At 36.4% G+C, this 20,818-nt stretch overlaps 1 protein-coding gene across 1 annotated transcript; it reads right to left on the reverse strand.

Moving 5' to 3' along the window:
* Positions 1 to 15,646: 15,646 nt before the first annotated feature.
* LOC113323731 lies at positions 15,647 to 18,313 on the reverse strand. The gene is made up of 7 exons (XM_026572072.1): positions 18,053 to 18,313; positions 17,678 to 17,936; positions 17,154 to 17,357; positions 16,345 to 17,044; positions 16,157 to 16,263; positions 15,990 to 16,055; positions 15,647 to 15,896 (listed from the first exon to the last, which is right to left on the reverse strand). The coding sequence occupies exons 1-7, from the start codon at positions 18,215 to 18,217 to the stop codon at positions 15,850 to 15,852; spliced, it is 1,548 nt and encodes a 515-aa protein (XP_026427857.1). The 5' UTR covers positions 18,218 to 18,313; the 3' UTR covers positions 15,647 to 15,849.
* Between the last annotated feature and the right edge of the window lie 2,505 nt (positions 18,314 to 20,818).

Genomic DNA, 20,818 nt, shown 5'->3' on the forward strand with positions numbered 1-20,818 from the left:
TTCAGTCGTTAGAAATCCATCCTCTGGTTGATGTGGTTTGCCCAGGCTATGATACCCAGATTGACTTTGTTTTCCCACCAAATAGTTTTCTTCCAATTGTGGGAACGTATAGATTTCAAATGTGTCACTTATTAAGTTCTGAGACTAAGCCTAAGTACTTTAGGAAATTAGAATCGACACATTTGCTTCAGAATGACCACAACTCTGACTGTGGTCAACTATGTAAGTCATACCTAATTAACTTAGAGGATCCTAAATTATTTAGGTTATTTTGTGATTCCAGGTTCTATCTGAGTTTTTCCAGACTCTAGGACCTAATAATTTGGATCCTACCTATGAGGAAATGCATCCGAGGAAAATAATCTATTTAGACCCCTTCATAGAACCTGAACCTGAACCGCAATTAGCGATAGTTATCCAGAAACTAGGTAAGGGCATGCTAGTCTTTTACATTTTCTTGGTTCATTGCAGTTTCCTTTTGTCAGCTCTTTTTGGTTTTAAAGACCCACAGTTATTCCGGCTACTGTTATACGGTTCGAGTTGACTAAACCTTTTCTATGTCTGGCTGAAGACTTTAAACTTAGCACTTCTTGGGAGGTAACCCAATCTCATGCAACACGGTAATATCTTTCCTTATCTCTTTTGCTTCAAATGGTAACAGTTTCTCCTTGTTCATGCTTTTAATTTCATCTTTAAAACATTGAGGACAATGTTAGATTTAAGTTTGGGGGTATGGGAGAAACTTTTTAGTTGCATAATAAATAAACTCCAGAGCCTAGAAATTTATGCTTATTTAGGATGGCACTAACCAATCTAAGTGGATGGAACCATTTTGATTGTAGGAGTTGAGGAACCAATCTGATTAGATGGCAACATCTAGAAGAGTCTATTCATAAAAGCACAGAGCTCAGGTGTTAGAAATAACATGATAGTTTCACCATATCTCGTTGAGTCCTTTTCACTTCTATTTTTATTTTTTTTTGTTTTTGTTTTTAAACTATGTTTCTCTAAGTGATAGGTGGGGCCCACAATTCAAGTTGTTACCAATGTTAGGGTGAATTAGAGTGATTGAGATACAAAAAAAAAAAAAAAACAGTTGAAAAAAAAAGTTGAGAAAAAAAAAAGAAATTGAGACCAGACCATTTGACCAAAAGGAATAAATTCAATAAATTCGACCACTGGTACCCTTGTATATGCCAGTTGTGTTGACCTAGAGTTAGGTTATCGACCACTGGTACCCTTGTATATGCCAGTTGTGTTGATATTAGTCAGACTAGTATCTCAATCCATTAGGATAGGTTCATTTTGGCGGAGGCCTTCAGACAGATATGGGAAACGCCGTTCACTTAGTAAACATCAAAACCATATATGTTTTTCTATATCCATCTTCTTGATCTATCCATGTGATTAGTTTTGACTCCGGATATTGATGTCCATAGTGCGACTATCTGAGTAGAGCTCTGTCACTTTATATGAATTTTAGTATGCTTGAGTGCAAACTCGTGTACATCAATTGGAATTTCGCATCAGGGTACTTCCTCTTGTAGTCGATAAGTATGCCAACCAAGGAGATTCTTTAGTGCCTTCCAAGGTTCGTTGTAGATAGCTAGGGTCTGGAGTATTAAGGTTTTGTGGGTATATCTCTTGTAAGCCCTCCCGAGACTATAACTCGGCCACTAGGGCCACCTAGGGGTTTAAAGGCTTGTTGCATACGCTAAATGCAATCGACGATGCCTGCGACAGTGAGTTAGGATTTTATTTTCTATTTGATTTGCTCGAGGACTAGCAAATAATAAGTTTGGGGGTATTTGATAGGCACATTTTTGTGTCTTATATAATCTCAATTGTATATATTATTAGTGCTCGATTTTATATTTATTATGGCTTTTTATGTCCCTGTAGGTATTTTTGGAGAAATAAGCTTTTGCGGCGAAATTGGCTAAAAAAGTGGTTTTTGCATTCGCGGGAGAAAATTACTATACGGACTCTCACTTTGGATAAGGGGTAACCTAATTACTAAGGGGTGACCCATTTCCATGCATCTGCTAAAGGGAGACCGGGACTGGCTAGGGGGCATCCTTCTTCACATTTCAAATTAACGTTTTGGCGGGAAAAGAAATGTTTCACGAACAGTTTTTAGGATTCGATTGTTGGACGATTTCTAAAGAGACTCAATCGCCAAACTCGACTCGGATGGACTCTAATAGACTAAACAGGCCTGTTACAAGTGATTTAACCCAACCAATTGGGTTGTATAAGTCGGAGGAAGCGATCAAAGTCCAAACAAGACACGTACTCTCTGTTTAACTTTCAAAGTTATTTTTAAGAGATTCTGGGAGAGTTTTACGCTGAAGTAAACTATACTTGGTCCTGTTCAATTCTTGATAAGAGTTTGGTGGAAATTTTATATCTAAAAAAACGCGTACAGGGAGTGACATGAGATATTTTCTCAACTGCACGCAGAGAAGAAGAAAAAAAGAATAGTCGCCGATAGAAGAGATTTTCTCGGGATTTTTGGAGCTGATTGGGTATATAAAAAGGCTGGTGCGAAGTGAGAGAAGATTATCAAGAGTTTGGGGTCGAGAGAATCGGAGCAGAGGCTGGGAGAGACGAAGAACAGGAGCAGAAGAAAAGTTCTCTGCTGCTGCTTGATGAGTGCTAAAAAGTGCTTATTTCTATATATTTTTCTTGGCATTTAACTCATCTTTTGTGCATTAATTCTACATTTTATCCCATATTCTGTGTTTTCGTTGTTTTCAAGAATAAATACTTTTCTTAATTAATTTTGCATTTTTAGGTACTAAATAAAGCCTGGTTAACTCATGGAGCGAAAAGAGCAAAGGAACGGCAAAGACTCCCGCTAGGAGGAAGCGAAGAATGATGTTTGCAAGAGCCGGATCAACGAGAAGTGGGCTTGAAGAGGAAGAATTGTTCTTAAAGAAGATATGGGCTTGGCATACCCAAGGCCCAAAACCCTCACCCAAATCCATTTCCTATATCCATACCCGTTTCCCTTTCTAGCCGTCAGATTGGATCATCTCAGCATCATACGGTCGCAGCATCGCCGTACATCAAAGTCTGAAACTCCTGTCTAACACTACAGCACCTAACTCCATCTGGAGCCGTCAGCTTCGTTGTATCACTTAATCCAACGGTCGCTCAGAGCCTTCTTCTATCTTGCCGTCCGATTCATTTCATCATCTCATCATCCTACCGCTGAGCTTCGCAAATCATCAAAATGGATGCGCCCGCTCAACACCTAAGCATCAAACCCATCGACCCAAAACAAACACCCACTCTCTTCTTCCCCAAATACACTTCCCCCAAATTTCTCCTCTTCCCCCGACCATGGAAGACACTGCCATGTCTGCTCCGCCGTCTCCATCTTCCCCGACCATCACAGAGACGTTGTCTCAACCACCATCACCTACCCTACCTCAAACCCATCTCCCTAGCCTAGTTATTTTCCCCATCTCACAACCACTGAAACCCTAGGTTTTGGGGTGAGTAAAATAACTCGAACTAGGGAACAATTAGAGCAGCAGAGGCGTCAATTGAAGGCATAGAAGGACCAGAAGAGGCAGAGAAGAAATGGGTCGACCATTTTGAGTGATTTGTCACATCAAATTAGGTAAAATATCTAACCCTAATTTTGAGAATTTGGGGGAAAACATTGTAAACCCTAATTTTGATTTCTGGGTATAAATAGAAGGTGTGGGTGTGTGTTGTAACCATGCTGGGTTAGCCAGCTTCACTCTTGTAGAGAACTGGACTATCCAGTTTCTCATATGTTTCATGTTTACCCTGTTGTGTTTTAATTTCAATTGCATATGTTGTTTTAGTTCAATTCTAGTTTCATGATGTTCTAAATTCAGTTGCTAGGGTGATGAGGAAGCCTTTGAACCATTGTTAAGTTGTTTCCAGTTGTACCTAATTCATGTTGTGCTTGAAATGTTTAGGGTAGCTTTAATCAAAGCATGTTAACATCTTGCTCTCACGGTGCATATCAAGTCTGCATTGTAGTTAGATTATCACTATGTAATCATGCTGCAACTCATGCCTAATTGTTTGATGTAAACTCTATGACTAGTTATACTTTAATTTAGACAATTAGTACTTAGGGTGAATACTTTAGTTGAGATTAGAGAACCCTTTGAGATTGTTCATTCACTTAGGTAGTTGACCAATAGATTAACTGCCCTGTGAGAAGGCAGTTAATAGTGTTAGGGAGATGGCTAACCTAATGACCCTGAATAAAGCCCCTTAACCAACCCTTAGATGAGCAGCAGGCATAGAACCTCCACTGCCATCTAGTTAGTCAGTTGAGCCAAGAAGCTCACTGATAACTATGCAAGGGACAAGATTTAGGTGGAACTAGGACAACTTAGTCTAGGTGAAATGGTGGAATCTAATCCCTAGTCTTCACCCAAACTTCCATCTTTCCTTTACTGTTTCTTGATTTTAGTTGGTTGCCTTGACTTCCTTGCCTTAGGCTAACTGCCTTTGTGCCACAATGCTCACTGTCACCTAGTTACTCTTTGTTTCTTTACCACTGTTTTGCTTCACTGCCTTAGCTTAGGATTAGCATTAGTAAGCAATAAAATTATCAACTATACACACAAGTCCCTGTGGATTCGACCCGTTCTTGCACAAACTACAACCGACACCGTGCACTTGCGGTTTAACAAGTAGGCTGCTACATTGTCTTATTTTCCTACATCTTTAAGAGCCTACCACTGCTCGAGGAGGAGGAAGAAGATGAAGAACAGACGCTTCTGAAGCGTCGTTCTTCAACAGTGCCAGCTACAGAAGACAAGTGTCGCTCCTTTGCTGCAGTTTTGTTCTATCGTTTCATTTTGGACGTGTTTTGTGAGTCTCAGAACCACTATTTTATAACTTTTGACTCTTTTAATCACACTTTGAACTTTGAATTAATATTTTGAGTGTGTGATTGATATGAATAGCTAAACCCCAATACTGGGATGATGGAGGAAGCCATATTTTACACATATAAAAATTATATTTAATTCTTTTATGACTTCTTGCATTTTTATTAAATGTTTTATTATTTTTCTTAATTGATTGTCATTTCTTTTGATGGTTTATGCTTGGTCTTAGTACTTTTGATATGCAATGCTTTCGATTTACAGTTAATCTTCTAAAAATCTACCTTGGCAAGAATTAGAGTCCTTATTTTTATGTGAGCTATAATTGTTTTGGAAATAAATATTTTAATTATATGAATGATTATGGTGGAATCCTGAGTCCTAGTGTCTCTTGATCCTGTGACAATTTTTGTACATATATTTTTAAATCTTTCAAGTCCGAGTAACGAATCCCTATTTACCGCAATCGAAATATTACAACAATGTCGTACTTTCCTTAGGTTTATGCAACTTTGTTATTTGCATACCGATATTACTTACTTTCCTGACCATGCCCAATGCGTCGTTGGTGTATGCCTACGTCAAACGCCTTGATAGGAAGTACGAACATCCAAGAAATGGTTGTAACTCGCCTCATCAAGTTTGGCCAAAATCATCTCTTGCATCGCAATATCGAGCCAGATGATATGAGAGACAATGTGCTGGATCGGCAACGATGTAAATCATTGTGGCTGCCTACGTACACTCTTCTACTCTAAATGAATCAATCACCGACCGTAGTTCATCCTCAAAGGGGCAATAACTTAAGGCAACTCGTGTTGCAAGGTCGTGGCCAAGCAATATGGCCTAGTCCGTCAAAAATGCACAAAGGTTGCGCATATTTAGTCTGCGGTATGGCATAGTGATGCCTAAGAATCATATGCCCTAATGGAAAGCCTACGCAACTATAAATGATTCCGCGCAACAAAAGCTTTGTATGAAGCTTTATTTCAGGCCATGACGCATCTTTGAGCATGCTCCATGCTAAAAACATGGGGTGTTACACCTCCTTCGCATACTTACATTGTAAGAAAATGTGAATAGTCGTGTCTTCTTTTTATAGCATATGTTGCATAAGCTATTATAAATATTAATTCTGCTATTATAAATATTAATTTTTCAAGATGAGTTGGTGGTGCGAATCGGAGTACAGTTGCTCGTTTCATGAATCGGATTCAAAACAGTCGGGTTTTCAACCTAGTTATTGATTTGCTTAAGGATTACCGGAATATCGTTAACCACCGGAATAAGTTGTTGAGTTTGAACAGGGCCAACTTCATGAATTTTAAGTGCTGGATATCTACTGCAAAAAGTTCCCATATTGATCTTGTTCTTCAAAGATTCTTGATCATAGGAGTTAGAACTTTGAGAAATCATAGCACCATTGCCTCTATCTTTTGCATCGTGGTAATTAGGTTTATCACTTTGACTCTAGATCTGAGTATCTGGAGCAATGTAAACTTGGGTCATTATTGAATCGACAACAACCTTAGTTTGGATAGCTTCATAATGATCCACTGGGGGTTTTGGAGGCATCTCATTAGTCTAGATACCTTTGGCAGAGTATACTTTAGACTGGAGTAACTAGCTTCTTTTAGAAGTTTTTGTTTAGCAAGCCAGATGTGACAGATAGCATCCTTATGACCAATGATGCGGCAAGAGTAGCAAAAAATTTCTTAGAACTCTGAAGTATCTACATTCAATTAGAAACCGTTCTTATATTCCTCTAGCAAGTATAGGGATGCCTGCTGGTAAAACCTGGTGAGCAGAAATGCGCACATAAAATTTGACATTTTTCTTTAATGGATGGTTACCATATGATTTTTTAGCTTCAATAAGTTCACCAAGCTTGAAAGTGGTCTTCTTCAAATCTTCGAATTCGATACACTCCTTAGGCAAGTTACATAAGATTAACCATACTAGTTCCTCCCCAAAAGAAATTTGAAAGTTTGTTAGCCAACCAGATGGAGGCACAACTCTTAGAATAATTAGAAAACCACATGCAAACCAAGGACGTTGTTCATTACACTTTCTACTAGAAATCTAATTAGCACCTTGTTTCTCGGACCACTGAAAGTAGTAACTGTTGGAGATTGAGCAAGTGGCCACTGAGAACAAATATGATACCTGATGGAGGATGTAGGAACTAGAGTCTCACTGCAAACATAGCACACCGTGCACCATTTCCGGTTATTATCATTTCCAGCTAGCACAACAGCTTTATCAATGAAGACTGGTTCAGTAAGGGTTCGTTTGGCACGCCAGTATTAGCAATGCATGTAGTTGCCAATTACATGTAATTGCAATGTCATGCATTAAAACTACATGTAGTTTAATGTTTGGTGTTTGGCATGAAAATAAGATGAATGTAATACAACAATGCATTTTTAACTTTAAAATCTAATTATAATGGAAATAAAAATTATAAACAAATAAAAATTATAAACAAATAAACAATATTAAAAAAACATTAAATAAAAAAAAATAATAACATCTAAAATTATAAAAATAATTTTTGAAAAAATAATAATAGTACAAAACTAAATAAGAAAATTAAAATTAAAATAAATTTAAAAATTTAAAAATTAAATAAAAAAAGCATTTGCTAAAATTTAAATAAAATAATAACGAAGATTAAAAAAATAAAATAATATAAAATTGGCATCTAGCTCAGCTGGTCATCCCCGTTTCCCAAAGTTTCATGCGTTCCAGGAGGTCCCAGATTCGAGTCCCCAATGGTGTAATATTGCAGGAATTAACATGGAAGGTAGTGTTAGCTTGCCCCCCTTGTGACACAATCTCAGCCCCCCTCCCGCTTCGGCTCCCTTGGCTAGGTTACCATGAGGCTCGCTGGTAGGTTAGCACGGCAACCTGTTCAATTAATGTAGTAGTATGTCGTTGGATCTTAGCTTGTTACGCTTCCAACTAGTTTCATGTATTAATCCTTATCCAGTAATATATAATATTAAAGGAAAAAAATTTTTAAAAAAAAAAGATTAAATCAGTTAATTAATTAAATCTGAACATTTAATAAAGAAAATATAATAATATTAAAATAATGAAATTGAAAAATAAAATAAAAAGAAAAAGAAACCAAAAAATATAATAATTAAAAAAAACAAAAAAAAATAATTAAACTGAACATAATATAAAAAAGAAAAATCATAATAAAAAAATAAATAATTATTATAATAAATTAGTAAATAAAATAATAATAATAATAATAAATTAACAAAAAAAATTAAAACTGAGTATTTAATAGTCAACAAATAAAGTTTAAAAAGAATATAATGAAAAAATATCTGATTCTGCAAATAAAATAAGCGGTCAACATTTGTCAACGGTGTAGTTGGAGGGGGTAATAAAGGGCCGCTTTCAATGCACACCTCAAGAGGAGGTTATTCAAAGTAGCCCTTTGGAGGTAGTAGGAACTACGTGTAGTTGCTATGTCGTGTGATTGGATCCATGCCAAACAACATATATTTGAATGTAGTCCTTGACTACTCCCTTTGACTGCACTACACCGTCCAACTACCTCCGATTTAAACGTGCCAAACGGACCCTAAAAATAGAAGGAAGATTTTTTTGGTAGAATTAATTTTTCAGCCATTTGGAAAGATAAGTTTTGAATAGTAGCAGCAGTGTGATTAGTATTTGAAGAATTGGAGGACTCCATATAAATAAAGCTCCAAAGATAAGTAATTATGAAAGGACCAAGATATGTTATAAAAGGAGTTTGTAAGAGAGGATTATATATGCATATTTGGAGAGAGTATTGGCACAAGGTGACAGAACACATGGTAGAATAGTGATGAGACACGCAAATCTACAGATACAAAGAGAGAGCTTTAACTGTACTGGAGACTGAACCTTAAAAATGGTAATTAGGCTCAGGGGTTGAATATGATTTCTGTAGAGAGGAGAAAATGAAATGGAAAGATTCAGATATTTTTTGTCTTGGTTAAGATCGGAATCAGTAATATTTCCCAGCGTCTGTTTTGCCTACATGGTCCGTGGCTCATGGTAACATAAATTATCTTTAATCGAGTGCAATTGGTGTAAGCAATAGATTAAGACAACTCTACCAATTATAAAAATTTTAGAAAATTGCATGACATAATACACGTATATTTAATTGGTATTGTTTTTTCTACTACTATGTTTAAGAGGAGATCGAATATGTCCAAACGTGATAATAGTAGTATGGATGGGTTGAAGGGTGGTGTAATATAGCCTTTTGAAGGAGGGAAATGTGTTTGAAAGAAAGGATGAAAAATATGAGTAGGTTTATTACGGAGAATGTGATTGGGATTATGGTCAAGCCACGTAAGGCTAGCTGGGAAACTGACTGAGAAGGCATGATAATTGATAGCTAACCAGCAGGTGGGCAAGTTGATTAAGTGTCTACACAACTTCAGGTGCCAATAATGCCTCCCAACAGGTACTGCATTTTCTGGATCTGCATAAAATCAAAAATAATACTCCCTCCGTTCTTTTTTAATAGGCTGGTTATGTTTTTAGAGAAAATTAAGGAAATTAAGAGAACCAATCATTGAAAGTGGTCCTCATGACACTTGTCATTAAAGAAGTGAAGTGAAATGGTCCCCATGACACTTGTCAGCAAAAGAAGTAAAGTGAAATGGTACACATGACACTTGTCATCAAAAGAAGTTAAGAGAAAAGTGGTCCCACAAAACCAAAGTAACATTTGACTTTCCCAAATAGGAAACCGGCCTATATTTTTGAAACATTTATTTATAGAAACCAGCATATTAAAAAGGAACGGATGGAGTGATTAGTATCCAAGGAACCATATCTAATTCTTGAGGCTTACCAATACCCCTCATAATGGTATTCTGAATAAGTTCATGGCTAATGAAATGTGCAGAGAAGAAAACTGAAGCGGTGGGTTAGATAGAACATAATTATAATTGATGTGGTAGATTAAAGAGAATTGATTATCAATGGTATTTTCCAAAGCGCCATGATTACTCGGGACGTCGTGGATAGATTGTCGAATAGGCGTGCATGATCTAGAGACATGACCCTTAACCAAACACCATAAATGACTATTAATGGTGTTGATTAAGCTCTATAAAATAGTTTAGGAAAAGACCACCATTATGAGCAAAGATTAAACCAGAAAAGGAAAAATAGAAAATTGGGGAGAAAAGTGTAGAAAATGCAAACAATGGTTCTTCTGTTCCGGAACCCACACCCTCGTCTGATTCCTATAACCTAGCAAAAAGTGTCGCAGTATCATTGAGTGATCAAGAATTTGAGAGGTTAAAGAATGTATTGCAAATTGAGTTGGATATGGGAGAATCAAGGAAGAAGAGGAGTCGGGAAGAAACTGTTGTTGAATTCTTCGTTTAGAGGGAGAAGAGATTATCAAGGATAAAGCGAAAATGCGGAGAGAGGTTGGATCGGAAAAACTGGAAGAGCTAGGTATGGCAGTGCAACTGAGAGTGATTCAGAGAACTCGGAGAATGGATATGAGTACTTTTTAGAAGAGGTTGATTCAAGTGAAAAAGATTCTGATGCTGCTGAAGAGAAGAAGATGTCAAAGTATTTTAAGGATAATAGCTCTATAAAAAGATGTGAGGATGAAAAGATAAATCCTGCAATATTTGCCAGGACCATGCATAAGGGTAAAGAGACTGAAGAAGATGATGATGAAATCTTGGAGGATGAGACTGATGAGGGAACTGGGAGCAGTGATAGTGACTCTGCCGATTCAAAATATTCTGGGTATGAATCTTCTGCATCATCTGGAAGTGACTACAGTGCCCAATATGAAGAAGCCGACTGGGATAACAACGATGAAGATAGGAAAGTCCTTCTCTGGGGTATCAATAGGAACTAAGGTAATAGGCTTAAAACAAAGCTTAAAAATGATTAACAAGTTCCTTTTAAAAGATCATGCTGGTACTTGCTTCTGGTTTTCTTGATTTTGTTGTTATCGATACTTGTCATGTCTTTGTATAATCTTTTTCGGCCGGTGTGATCAGTGTGTTTTGCCAATTTTTGTTGTTGATAGAAGCTATTGGCAGTAGTTAGGTAAGAACAATCTCTAGTGGTTTTTTTGTGAAGGAATGTTTGAGAGGAATGGCTCTCTTTAAGCGTCTTAAACTGAGAATCCTTAGAGCTATTAGCAAGGATTTTCAGATGGTTTGGAAGAAATCTATAGTTAGTACTCTTGTTTTTAGTTTGAAACTGATGCTGAAAAAATATAAACTCTTGTCAATGTGGTTGATCTTTTAATGTTGAAAGTACTAATTTCACAAACAGAATTGAAATAACTAAGAGCAGATTTGTATATATAAACTGATAGGTTAATGATTGTCAGGAAAAATTTTGAAAATTAATAAACGCTTGATTACAAACAGGAAGAACACAAGAATACTTCATTTAGATTCCATACATTTTAGGAGAGAGAATAGAGCTTCTATGGGTCTCTCTTTGGATTTGTGATTTTCCCACACTATTTGTTTGAAATTCTAATATTCACAGGGATTTCGTTGATGTGTCGGATATTATATATATTTGTTGTCACCACTATAGCAGCATGTTATTTGACAAGAAGTAATGAAACTAAAACATGGTACCTTTTTAAGTTTGGAAACTTTCCTAAGCATATCATGTCCCATATACCTTTCGTTTTTTAGATACAAACTCTGAATTTAATATATATGAAAATGATAGTAATCTTAGTATTACTAAGTTCTGGTTATATATTTGAATGTCTCTTTGGTAAGTTATGTTTTCTCTAGGTATATATGTGTTGTTTACAATTTCGTCAATAGCATTATATGAAATGTAAAAGAAAATTTTAGCATCTGTACCGTGTCATTGTAAAATTTAGGTTTTATCTGTTACCAAACTCGCAAATCCACTCACACCTACACGGTTCATTCGTTCACATGCGAATATTATACCGCCTAATAATGGACTGGACACAAGTATATTTTTAAAACCGGTCATTTGGATGGAATGAACACTGGTGATACGAAATCTGCATCCACCTATTCTTGCTCACCCCTAGGTTTGTACGACCATGAGCACGTTATCTTGTAATACAACTCACCTATCTTGTCTATTTTAATGAGTGGAGGAGAGCATATTCAACCCAATTGATATCCCTATGTTAGAGTAATACATGTTGTATTGTAAAAAACTTCACATTCATTAAGGGTATGGGTGAGCATTTGGGATCAAATCAGTGGATTCAAACTGCTTTACCTGTTGTTGTTTTTCTTTGTTTTTCTTTTTTTTTCACGGGTGAGTGTCCGAACTATACATTAATGGACTGGATGCGAGTGCAATTTTTGGGATCTAACGGATTTCTAATTGGATATGAGTATTGTCTAAAAAATCTGTTGGATACACATACCCTTTACAATGAGGATATATATGGCATTTTCATAAGATATGGGACTGCATTTATAAATGATTTGTTATTTGCATTATTATTATGGTTATAAATTGCAATTCTTATAATTTTATTTCGACAGGGTTTAAGTGTTTATTTGTCATTACTTAACCTTTTTTTTTCAATTTCTTGCTCAATTGTTATTTGAGGGTCTAGTCATGTTTGGATAATGTCTTGTCCATTGCTTCAGAAAAAAAAACAAGAAAAAAAAATCCATTTGATTATTCGCATCCAATCAATCCATCTCTGCATCCGTTAGTAAATATCCATTAGATATGAACTAGATTTAGAATGTCAAATCATAAATCCATCGTATATTGGATTAGATGCAGAATGAGCCTAAAACCAATCCAATCTGGGCCCATGCTCACCCCTAAGTCTAAGGGACTAGACAAGAATATCGCCTGAAATAGTGAATAGGGGAAACTAGGGGGAGACCCAAAAAAAATATTATTCTCGTTCTCAGGCCCACAATTAATTTTGTATACCGTGACACCCATAATTATATGAAATTATTATACGAATCAATACATAACTGGTTATGCAACTATCTTTTTCAGGGGTATAATTGGCAGCGCAACTTGGACATAACATATCTAAAAATCCGCGCCTTAGAATTTTACAAATTTTATATCGTTGGAAATCTTTTTAAAAGAGCTACGCAACGAGTACAAACAAGAATATCAAATTTTTGTTATTAACGAAAAAATCGGAGGTGATCCTCATTTTAGGGAAATTTTTTGAAAACTTGATACTTAACCATTATGCAGTCACCAAAAACGATGCATAACACATTCTGCAGACGCATAACGAATTATGCAACCATTTTTTCGACTGCATAACAAGTTATGTATCTGCATAACAAAGTTATGCATCTATAACAAGTTATGTAACCATTGTTTTGGTTGATTTTAGCCGTACATATAAAAAATTGATGCATAATGCAGTATGCATCCATATTTACGGATGCATATCAGGTTATGCATCTATTTTCTCGATGCATAATGCATTATGTAGCCGTATTTTCGGACGCATAACAGGTTATGCAGGTTTTCTGGACTGCATAACAAGTTATGCAAAAAAAATTGTAGATGCATAACAGGTTATGCATCCATTTTCACGAATGCATAACATGTTATGCAGACAGTTTCTCGACTGAATGACATGTTATGCAGTCATAACCACATCATCATCTTCTTTCATGTTTCATTAACTCCCACGCAAACCATTATCTTTCAGTTATTCGGGGGCTCTTGGTCAAAATCATGTATTTACACCATCATCTTCTTTCATGTATTTACACCATCATCTGCAATTAAACCTGCATAACAGGTTATGCAGGTTTTCTGAACTGCATAACAAGTTATGCAACAAATTTTGTAGATGCATGACAGATTATGCATCCATTTTCACAAATGCATAACATGTTATGCAGACAGTTTCTCGACTGAATGACATGTTATGCAGTCATAACCACATCATCATCTTCTTTCGTGTTTCATTAACTCCCACGCAAACCATTATCTTTCAGTTATTCGGGGGCTCTTGGTCAAAATCATGTATTTACACCATCATCTTCTTTCATGTATTTACACCATCATCTGCAATTAAACCTTCTTCACAACTCATCCATACAATCTATAGCTAACAACATAGACATTTTGTTGTAGCACTCATATCATCACATTCCTCCACCTCTCAATTGAACCCAGTTTTAATCCACATCCAAAAATCCTCCGCAAATCTGTGTTGTTGCTGTTGTTGTAGACCACTGCTGCCTGCATCACCCATCGAGTCGCTACAGCTTCATTGCATCTTCGACTTGGTCTCTGAAGCACAGAAATGCCGAAGTCTCTCTTCGTTGCTCACTCCAGTCTCCATCAGCAATGTAGTAGAGAAGGACATACACCATCTTTTTCAACTCCCCGTGTTCACAACGTCTAAAGATCTGTCTAGCACAACCACCAGTGGCTTTGAAGCTCGAGTCTTCTCCATTTGTGTCTGCAATTATGCCCGACAAGTCGACAACCATTGTTTAATCAAGAACAAAAATGGGTAAGAACCCATCTCCACATAATCGATTCAATTAACCAAAGACCCCCAATTTCAGTTCAAAACCAGAATTCCCCAGAATCCCATTTTAGTTTCTGCCAGGTACTGTTGATTTTTCAAATACAAACCTCCAATTTCAGGCCACAGCAAAACCCCAGTTGACAGCAACAGTGGCATCTATTTCAGCTGGTTTTCTGGCATAACCAAAACTCCACCAAACTCTGTCTATATCCAGAGAACACTCGACGGAAATCAACACCAATTTGACCTGCAAACACCACCATTACCTTCATAATTTCTCTCTCAATCGAGCACCACACTGAACCCCAACAGATCCATTTCGTTTATCCAACAACTCCATATAAAACCCGTTTCAGTTAACTTCAAAAATCCCCAAAATATGTTGCTTAAACTTCTCGTATATAGCCATGAATCAATGGAAGAAACCCTAAGTCAAATCATCAAACAACACCAGTTCTTCAATCAACATACCTCAAATTATACCACCTGCAATCAATCCACAAGCAATCACACCCAAATTCAATCGTTGTTGTTGAGAGAATTGAAGCAATTGGCTTGAAATTCAACCCCCAAACACCACAGATCCATTCTCGTCATCGCTGCTTCAATCAATCCTTGATGTCTCCATTTCAGTTCAACTGCAGAAGCTCAAAATGATGCTCAGATCCCCTTTCAACCCCCAAATACGAAGATGTTGAGATTTACCCGTGAATTGAAGCTCCAATGAAGAACCGAGACGAAAACAGTAGGGAGATACGAATCGAAGAAGAAGAAGAAAAAAGACTGAAACATAATTTCAGAAATTATTGGTTTGGGAGATATTTTGTCGTAGAAAATGGGTGCGCGCCTGTGTTTTTTTGAGCATGGGTTTCACAGTGGGAAGAATCTGTAAAATGGGTCTGTCTGTAGTTTTCACTAGTGAATAGTTTATAGTTAACAATTCCTGAAAATGTGATGAAGCATAAGCAAATATGGGTCATGCAGACTCATTCTATAAAGTGGTGCTGTTAAAACCCAAACAAAGCCCAGTTAAATCACCCTCGGCCCATGTCAAACCAGTCACCATCTTTATGATCCTTGAGTTTCATTTTCTCCAGAACTCTGAATTATTTCACAGACTTGCCTCTGGGAGGCTGAGACTTGAAAGAACAGTAGCAGATGAAAGATCTAGATAAGGAAAAAAAAAGAAAAAAAAAAGAAACATGTATTCATTAATAATGGGAGTGAAATAGCATTCTTACAACTGCCCATATCGCCTTTTGGAGCAAATAGATCAAAGTATTATATGCCCAGCGTTGAGATTTGTTGTTACACCAACAAGAAGGTTAGTACACTAATCAGAAAGTACCAGCTCTTGATATTTGTGGATCCAAAAATGATACCATGTCAACTACTATGTTATAATTCAAGTCAATTTCTTCAAGACAGATTCTCCTGATCCATTGAGGGACTATTTTTTGTTTTAGCTGCAAAATCAAACAAGCCAAAGTATTTATATCAAATAATTTGAATTTGTTAAATGAACCAGGAAAACAAAGGGTATAAGATAGTGCAAGTACCAGGACTTAAAATTGTTGTTATGCGTTTTGTTATGGATTGCACTGACGTTGCGATAGATTCTGAACCTGGTTCACCAACATGAACAGGTATGATCAGCGCATATTAAGAGTAAGAGCATGATAAAAGAAGTCAGCTCGCTTATAAGAGAAGAGATAAGTGTATTCACCTTGGATGTTCATGTTCTGCTGACAAAGAAAATCTCTCACACTTAACGGTAATTCGGATATGGATTGGTTTTCATCCAAGCTTGAATTCCCATATTCATGTATTGTTCTGGAACATTCATAAAAGTTAGAAGTGAGAACTACTAATATCAGTAATAAAATAACAAAGTACAAGTCAAGAAAATGGTACCCTGAAGAGAAGTCAGTAGAAAGTCCCGTTCCCTCACAGTTATAATCAATGTCGACTAGAAGTTCAGAGAGGGAGAAATCTGCACCAAAAATGTCAAAATTAGGGACATCCATATCGAACATATCCCCTTCTCCATCAGTCCCAGATGTAGACACCTCGGCTGTACTGGGTTCTAAGCTTGTTGTAACATTAGCAGAATCAAAATCTAATCTCCCTTTTACATGTTCTCTCTTGCTTAGCCTTTTTAGAGGTGTTTTACTGGGCGACGAAGAAATGTAATGGCTTTTTCTCTCCACTGAATAATAAGATACATGTTTGAAAGGGCTCGCGTGAACTTTTTCTGAGGAATTTAAAGGACACTTTCTTGGGGTAATTTCTTGAGGACTACTAGTGGTGGACTTAATAAGGGAGGCACCCTCCTCAGATGGAGAAATGGATTTATCAGTTTGGGTGACGAATGCTTGTGGAGGTGTCGTTGGACCTGTTGAATCCTTTGTGGGAGAAGTTGAAGGCTGGTTGAACAAGCTCTTTGCAACAGAAGACCCTTGAATTTGAGTCGGTCCATTAGGGAAACGGTAAACAGTCGTTGTAGATTGAACAGCAGAAACTTGTTGCTGCTGAGTTTGTTCTTGAGGACTACACGCCTGATTTTTTTCTGGTGGACTAGACGACTTGCGTGCTTGCATTTGTTTCCTAGGACCTGCAGGAAGTTCAAGTGTAAACAATCAAAATCAGCTAACACAAACATTGCAGATTCAAGGGTTTGCTTATATTAGTACATACAAGTGTTCACAAACCAAAATTGTTACCTCTCACTGGTGTAAGCTTTTTGGGAGCTGAATTGCAAGGTCTCTTAGCAATTGGATGGTCATCAGGCGCCTTTCTAGAGCATCTTCTTTTGTTTCCAGACGTAATGCTGCTAATTGTTGGAGTTGGGATAGCAGTAATTTCGTTTGCAGAATTGGTTAGCAATGGATTACAGTTCATTGTAGGGGTTTTGTAGATGGAGTTACCTGTAACAACGAAAAAACGTCAACACATCATTTCCTTCACCCTAAAATCATCTACAACAGCGAATTCATTTCACATTCACACTCAACACAATGTTAAAACAAGACATCATCAATGCAACAACACTACTGCCCTTTGAGATAACATTGACCTAATTTTGCCCAAATTAGGATCTAAACATTGTTCGCTACAAAATTGAATCTAGGTTTTTGCTAATTAGGGTTTACTTACACAAATTAACAACTAAAAGTAACATATACTTCTACTAAATCTTGTCATAAAGAAACCAAAATGTGAAACAAATCTAGGGTTTGAAGAATACCTGTGGTTGGTTGAGTATTAGGGTTTGATTGAGAAATTAAACCCGTTGAATCTGTAGCAGACATCAAAGGTGGAGTAGAAATACTTCCATTGTTGTTGTTATAAGCTTGCATAACATCTTTCATCCCTTGTAATAAAACCTCAACCCTGAATTTCTCTTGTTCAACCATACATTTCTCGTGATCTACCATTACTTTTTGTTCTTTCAAACAAATATACTCATCTAGAATCGCCTCTAAACTCAATAAACTCTTCGGCGCCTACAAAATTATCAAAAAACTTAAAAAATCAGATCTAATTTACAAATCGAAAGTACAAAAAAGAAAAAACAGATCCGATACAGAAAAAAGAAAAAACCCCAACAAAAATAGTTTACCTCTCGAGATTGGGTTTTGGCAAGGAAAGCAGAAGCTTCGGTTCTGAAAACTGAACGGGTTTCGCTGAAATTGTTTTCGATGAGATATTGATCTACTATGAATGCTACTTGTATCGGTGTTACATTACCTTTCCCCACCTTCTTTGGCTTTGTTTGTTTAACCATTGTAGATCAGAAAGAAAGATTCAGGAGGAAGTGAGAGAGATGATGAAGGGGGAGGGAGAATTGGGAGGGAAATCAGAAATGGGTATTTAAGAAAGAGGACAGAGGAACATTTTAGAGCGGGAATTTTGAGCTCTCAGGTGAATAAAACATTTGAGAGCGCGGGAGTTGCTAGTGGGACCCACTAAATCCAAAATTTTCGCTTGCCGCTTCTGTTTTTGAAAATTTCTGAAATGTGGACCGCCAAAAATATGTGCTATGCCTTCGACCATGTGGTCCATGGTCCTTGGTTGACCTAGTAAATGTTCGAAGGATACTAAAATATTAGAACCCGGGACTATATGGGTTCAATATATAGAAGCCCACAAAATGGATCCTTCATTGTCAACTCCATACTTTCAGAAATTGCAACTAATAGATCTAAAATATCAAAAAAAAATTCAGATCTGGCCCATAATTAATTATTATGAATTTTAATTATGACAACATTACCCTTTAATATATATACAATAGGCAGATTATATTTTCATTTCAGATTTTCTTTCTCTCTCCATATTTCTTTCTCTCCAAAATAATTTTCAGAGATCTCAAAACCATATCACCATTGATTCAATAATACTAATTTAATCGAGAATATCGCAAAGTTAATCAATCGTCTAAATCCATTGAAAAACACATCGAATTCTCACTAGATCCTCAGTTTTAATGGAGTTATTGTGCATGTAGTGAAGAATAAAATTGAGTACATTCAATTTTATGTTTCTATTATTTGATTCACGATTAGCATTCAGATTTACTTTAATCTCATATTTCTCTCCATTTTGAGTGAGAAATCTTGAAAAAATATTAAAAAAAATATCCCAAAAATTTTAGGGTTCTTCGCGGAGAATGCATTGATCTTTCAGTGTTTTATCCTGATTGAAAATCAGAATCTAGATTCGTAATCCTCATGTCTGAATCCGTATTACCCATTCAAAATTTCCGAAAACAAGGTTGTTTAATTATTTTGACCAAATCTGATTTTTTGTTGATTTTCCAGTGTAGGTTAGAAAATAGGAGGCAACTGATGAAGATGATGCTTCTCTTCGATTATTTTGAAGGTAATGAAAGCAGTAAGGATAAAGGTGAAATCATACGGTGTTGTAAGAATGTGCATATACTTATATTGGACGAGTAAATATGAAATGTTTTCATGCGTTTTGTTGTTAGAATTTGCAGGTAGTTACAGTAGTGAATTTCTTAAATTGGAGCCTTGTTAATTTGTTTGACAATTAGTTGGTTGATTTAGGTATTTTGAGGTTGAATATTAAGCTTGTAGTTCTAGATTTGGCTTTTATTTGATTTGGATTTGAAATAAGTTTATGGATTTCTTTGCATTGAATTACAGGGGGATTAATGATACTGTTAATTTCGTGATCGGTGTATTTTGATTTATTTTACTTATATAGAGTTTGACGTTAAACCTTAAAATGCTTAGTTGTTTTGCTTTGTCTATGTTCTTGCTGAGCTTAGGTTGTGTGTGATTTACACGTCAAATCCTGTGTTCCTTCTTGTATCAGAAGGAATAGTTGTTGTTCTCAGGAGATCATGCTTTACTTGTTCTTATTACTGATTAGCTCATTTGGAAGGATTCTTTGTTTGTTTTCATTTCAGGATTTGAGTCAGTTGGCTCAAAAGAAAAATTTCGTACTTTTACTTGTTCATATACCTAAGCATGAGACATGAATTGATTTTTGGTGTTTGTTCAGATTGGAACAAGTCAGGTTAGTGATGAACTGGAACACATGATTGGACAGATTGAGACTATGCAGAATCGTCATGGGATGGTCTTTGAATCCATACAGGGCGACATCATGCAAGTAAAGAAGCAAATGCAAGAGTGTAACTTATAGATACACAAGCTAAATAGATGTGTAACTTCTATTTACACAAGCTAAATAGATGTGTAATTTCTAGTTACACGTGCTAATTAGATGTGTAACTTTTACTTACACATATGATTGAATATGCCACTTTTTTATTGTAGGAGTGTGGCGTGATTATTATGGCCTGATGGATAGACAGTTGTTACTGCAGATGGAAAACATAGTGCTCAGTTTGAACGCACACTTCTGGTAATTAGATCTTTCATTATCTTCTTATATGCTATGGTTCATCGTACTGCCTGTTTGTGTTGTCTGCGGCCCAAGCGAGACTAAGCACCCGGTGCATACTGATGCGTATGCAACTCATTTTGCATGCCTAGGGCATAGATATGTGGATATTTTTCCTGCAACATTTCTGTATATGCAAATGGATATCACAAAATAGATTACATCCACAATAAGAAAAGAAAAGCAAGACGTTAATCAATATGATGAAGTTTTACCCTAAAATTTGGTTTACGGGGTTGCTAAATTGATTATTTGTCTCTTCTGCATTTTGGGCCAACAGGTTTACACGGTGTTCCAACTGGTTTTAGTTGCTGCTTCTCTTCTACAACCAGAATTAGGCACCTTAGAAACTGAAGAGTACATCAAATACTTGAGGTAGGTTCCAAGTTTACAATTATAGATGGTAAATATATCTTTGGAAAGAAGAGGCAATAATTTGATTTAGAAAAGA

The sequence above is a fragment of the Papaver somniferum genome, chromosome 11, assembly GCF_003573695.1.
Source record: "Papaver somniferum cultivar HN1 chromosome 11, ASM357369v1, whole genome shotgun sequence".
Classification (NCBI taxonomy): Eukaryota; Viridiplantae; Streptophyta; class Magnoliopsida; order Ranunculales; family Papaveraceae; genus Papaver; species Papaver somniferum.

Bases quoted from the DNA above. Each gene is read 5' to 3' on its own strand.
- LOC113323731 (XM_026572072.1), bottom strand. From the start codon at position 18,217: ATGGTTAAACAAACAAAGCCAAAGAAGGTGGGGAAAGGTAATGTAACA. The intron at 17,937-18,052 runs GTAAACTATTTT...ATAATTTTGTAG, and splicing joins CCAAAACCCAATCTCGAGAG to GCGCCGAAGAGTTTATTGAG. The intron at 16,056-16,156 runs GTGAATACACTT...TTGGTGAACCAG, and splicing joins GCAGAACATGAACATCCAAG to GTTCAGAATCTATCGCAACG.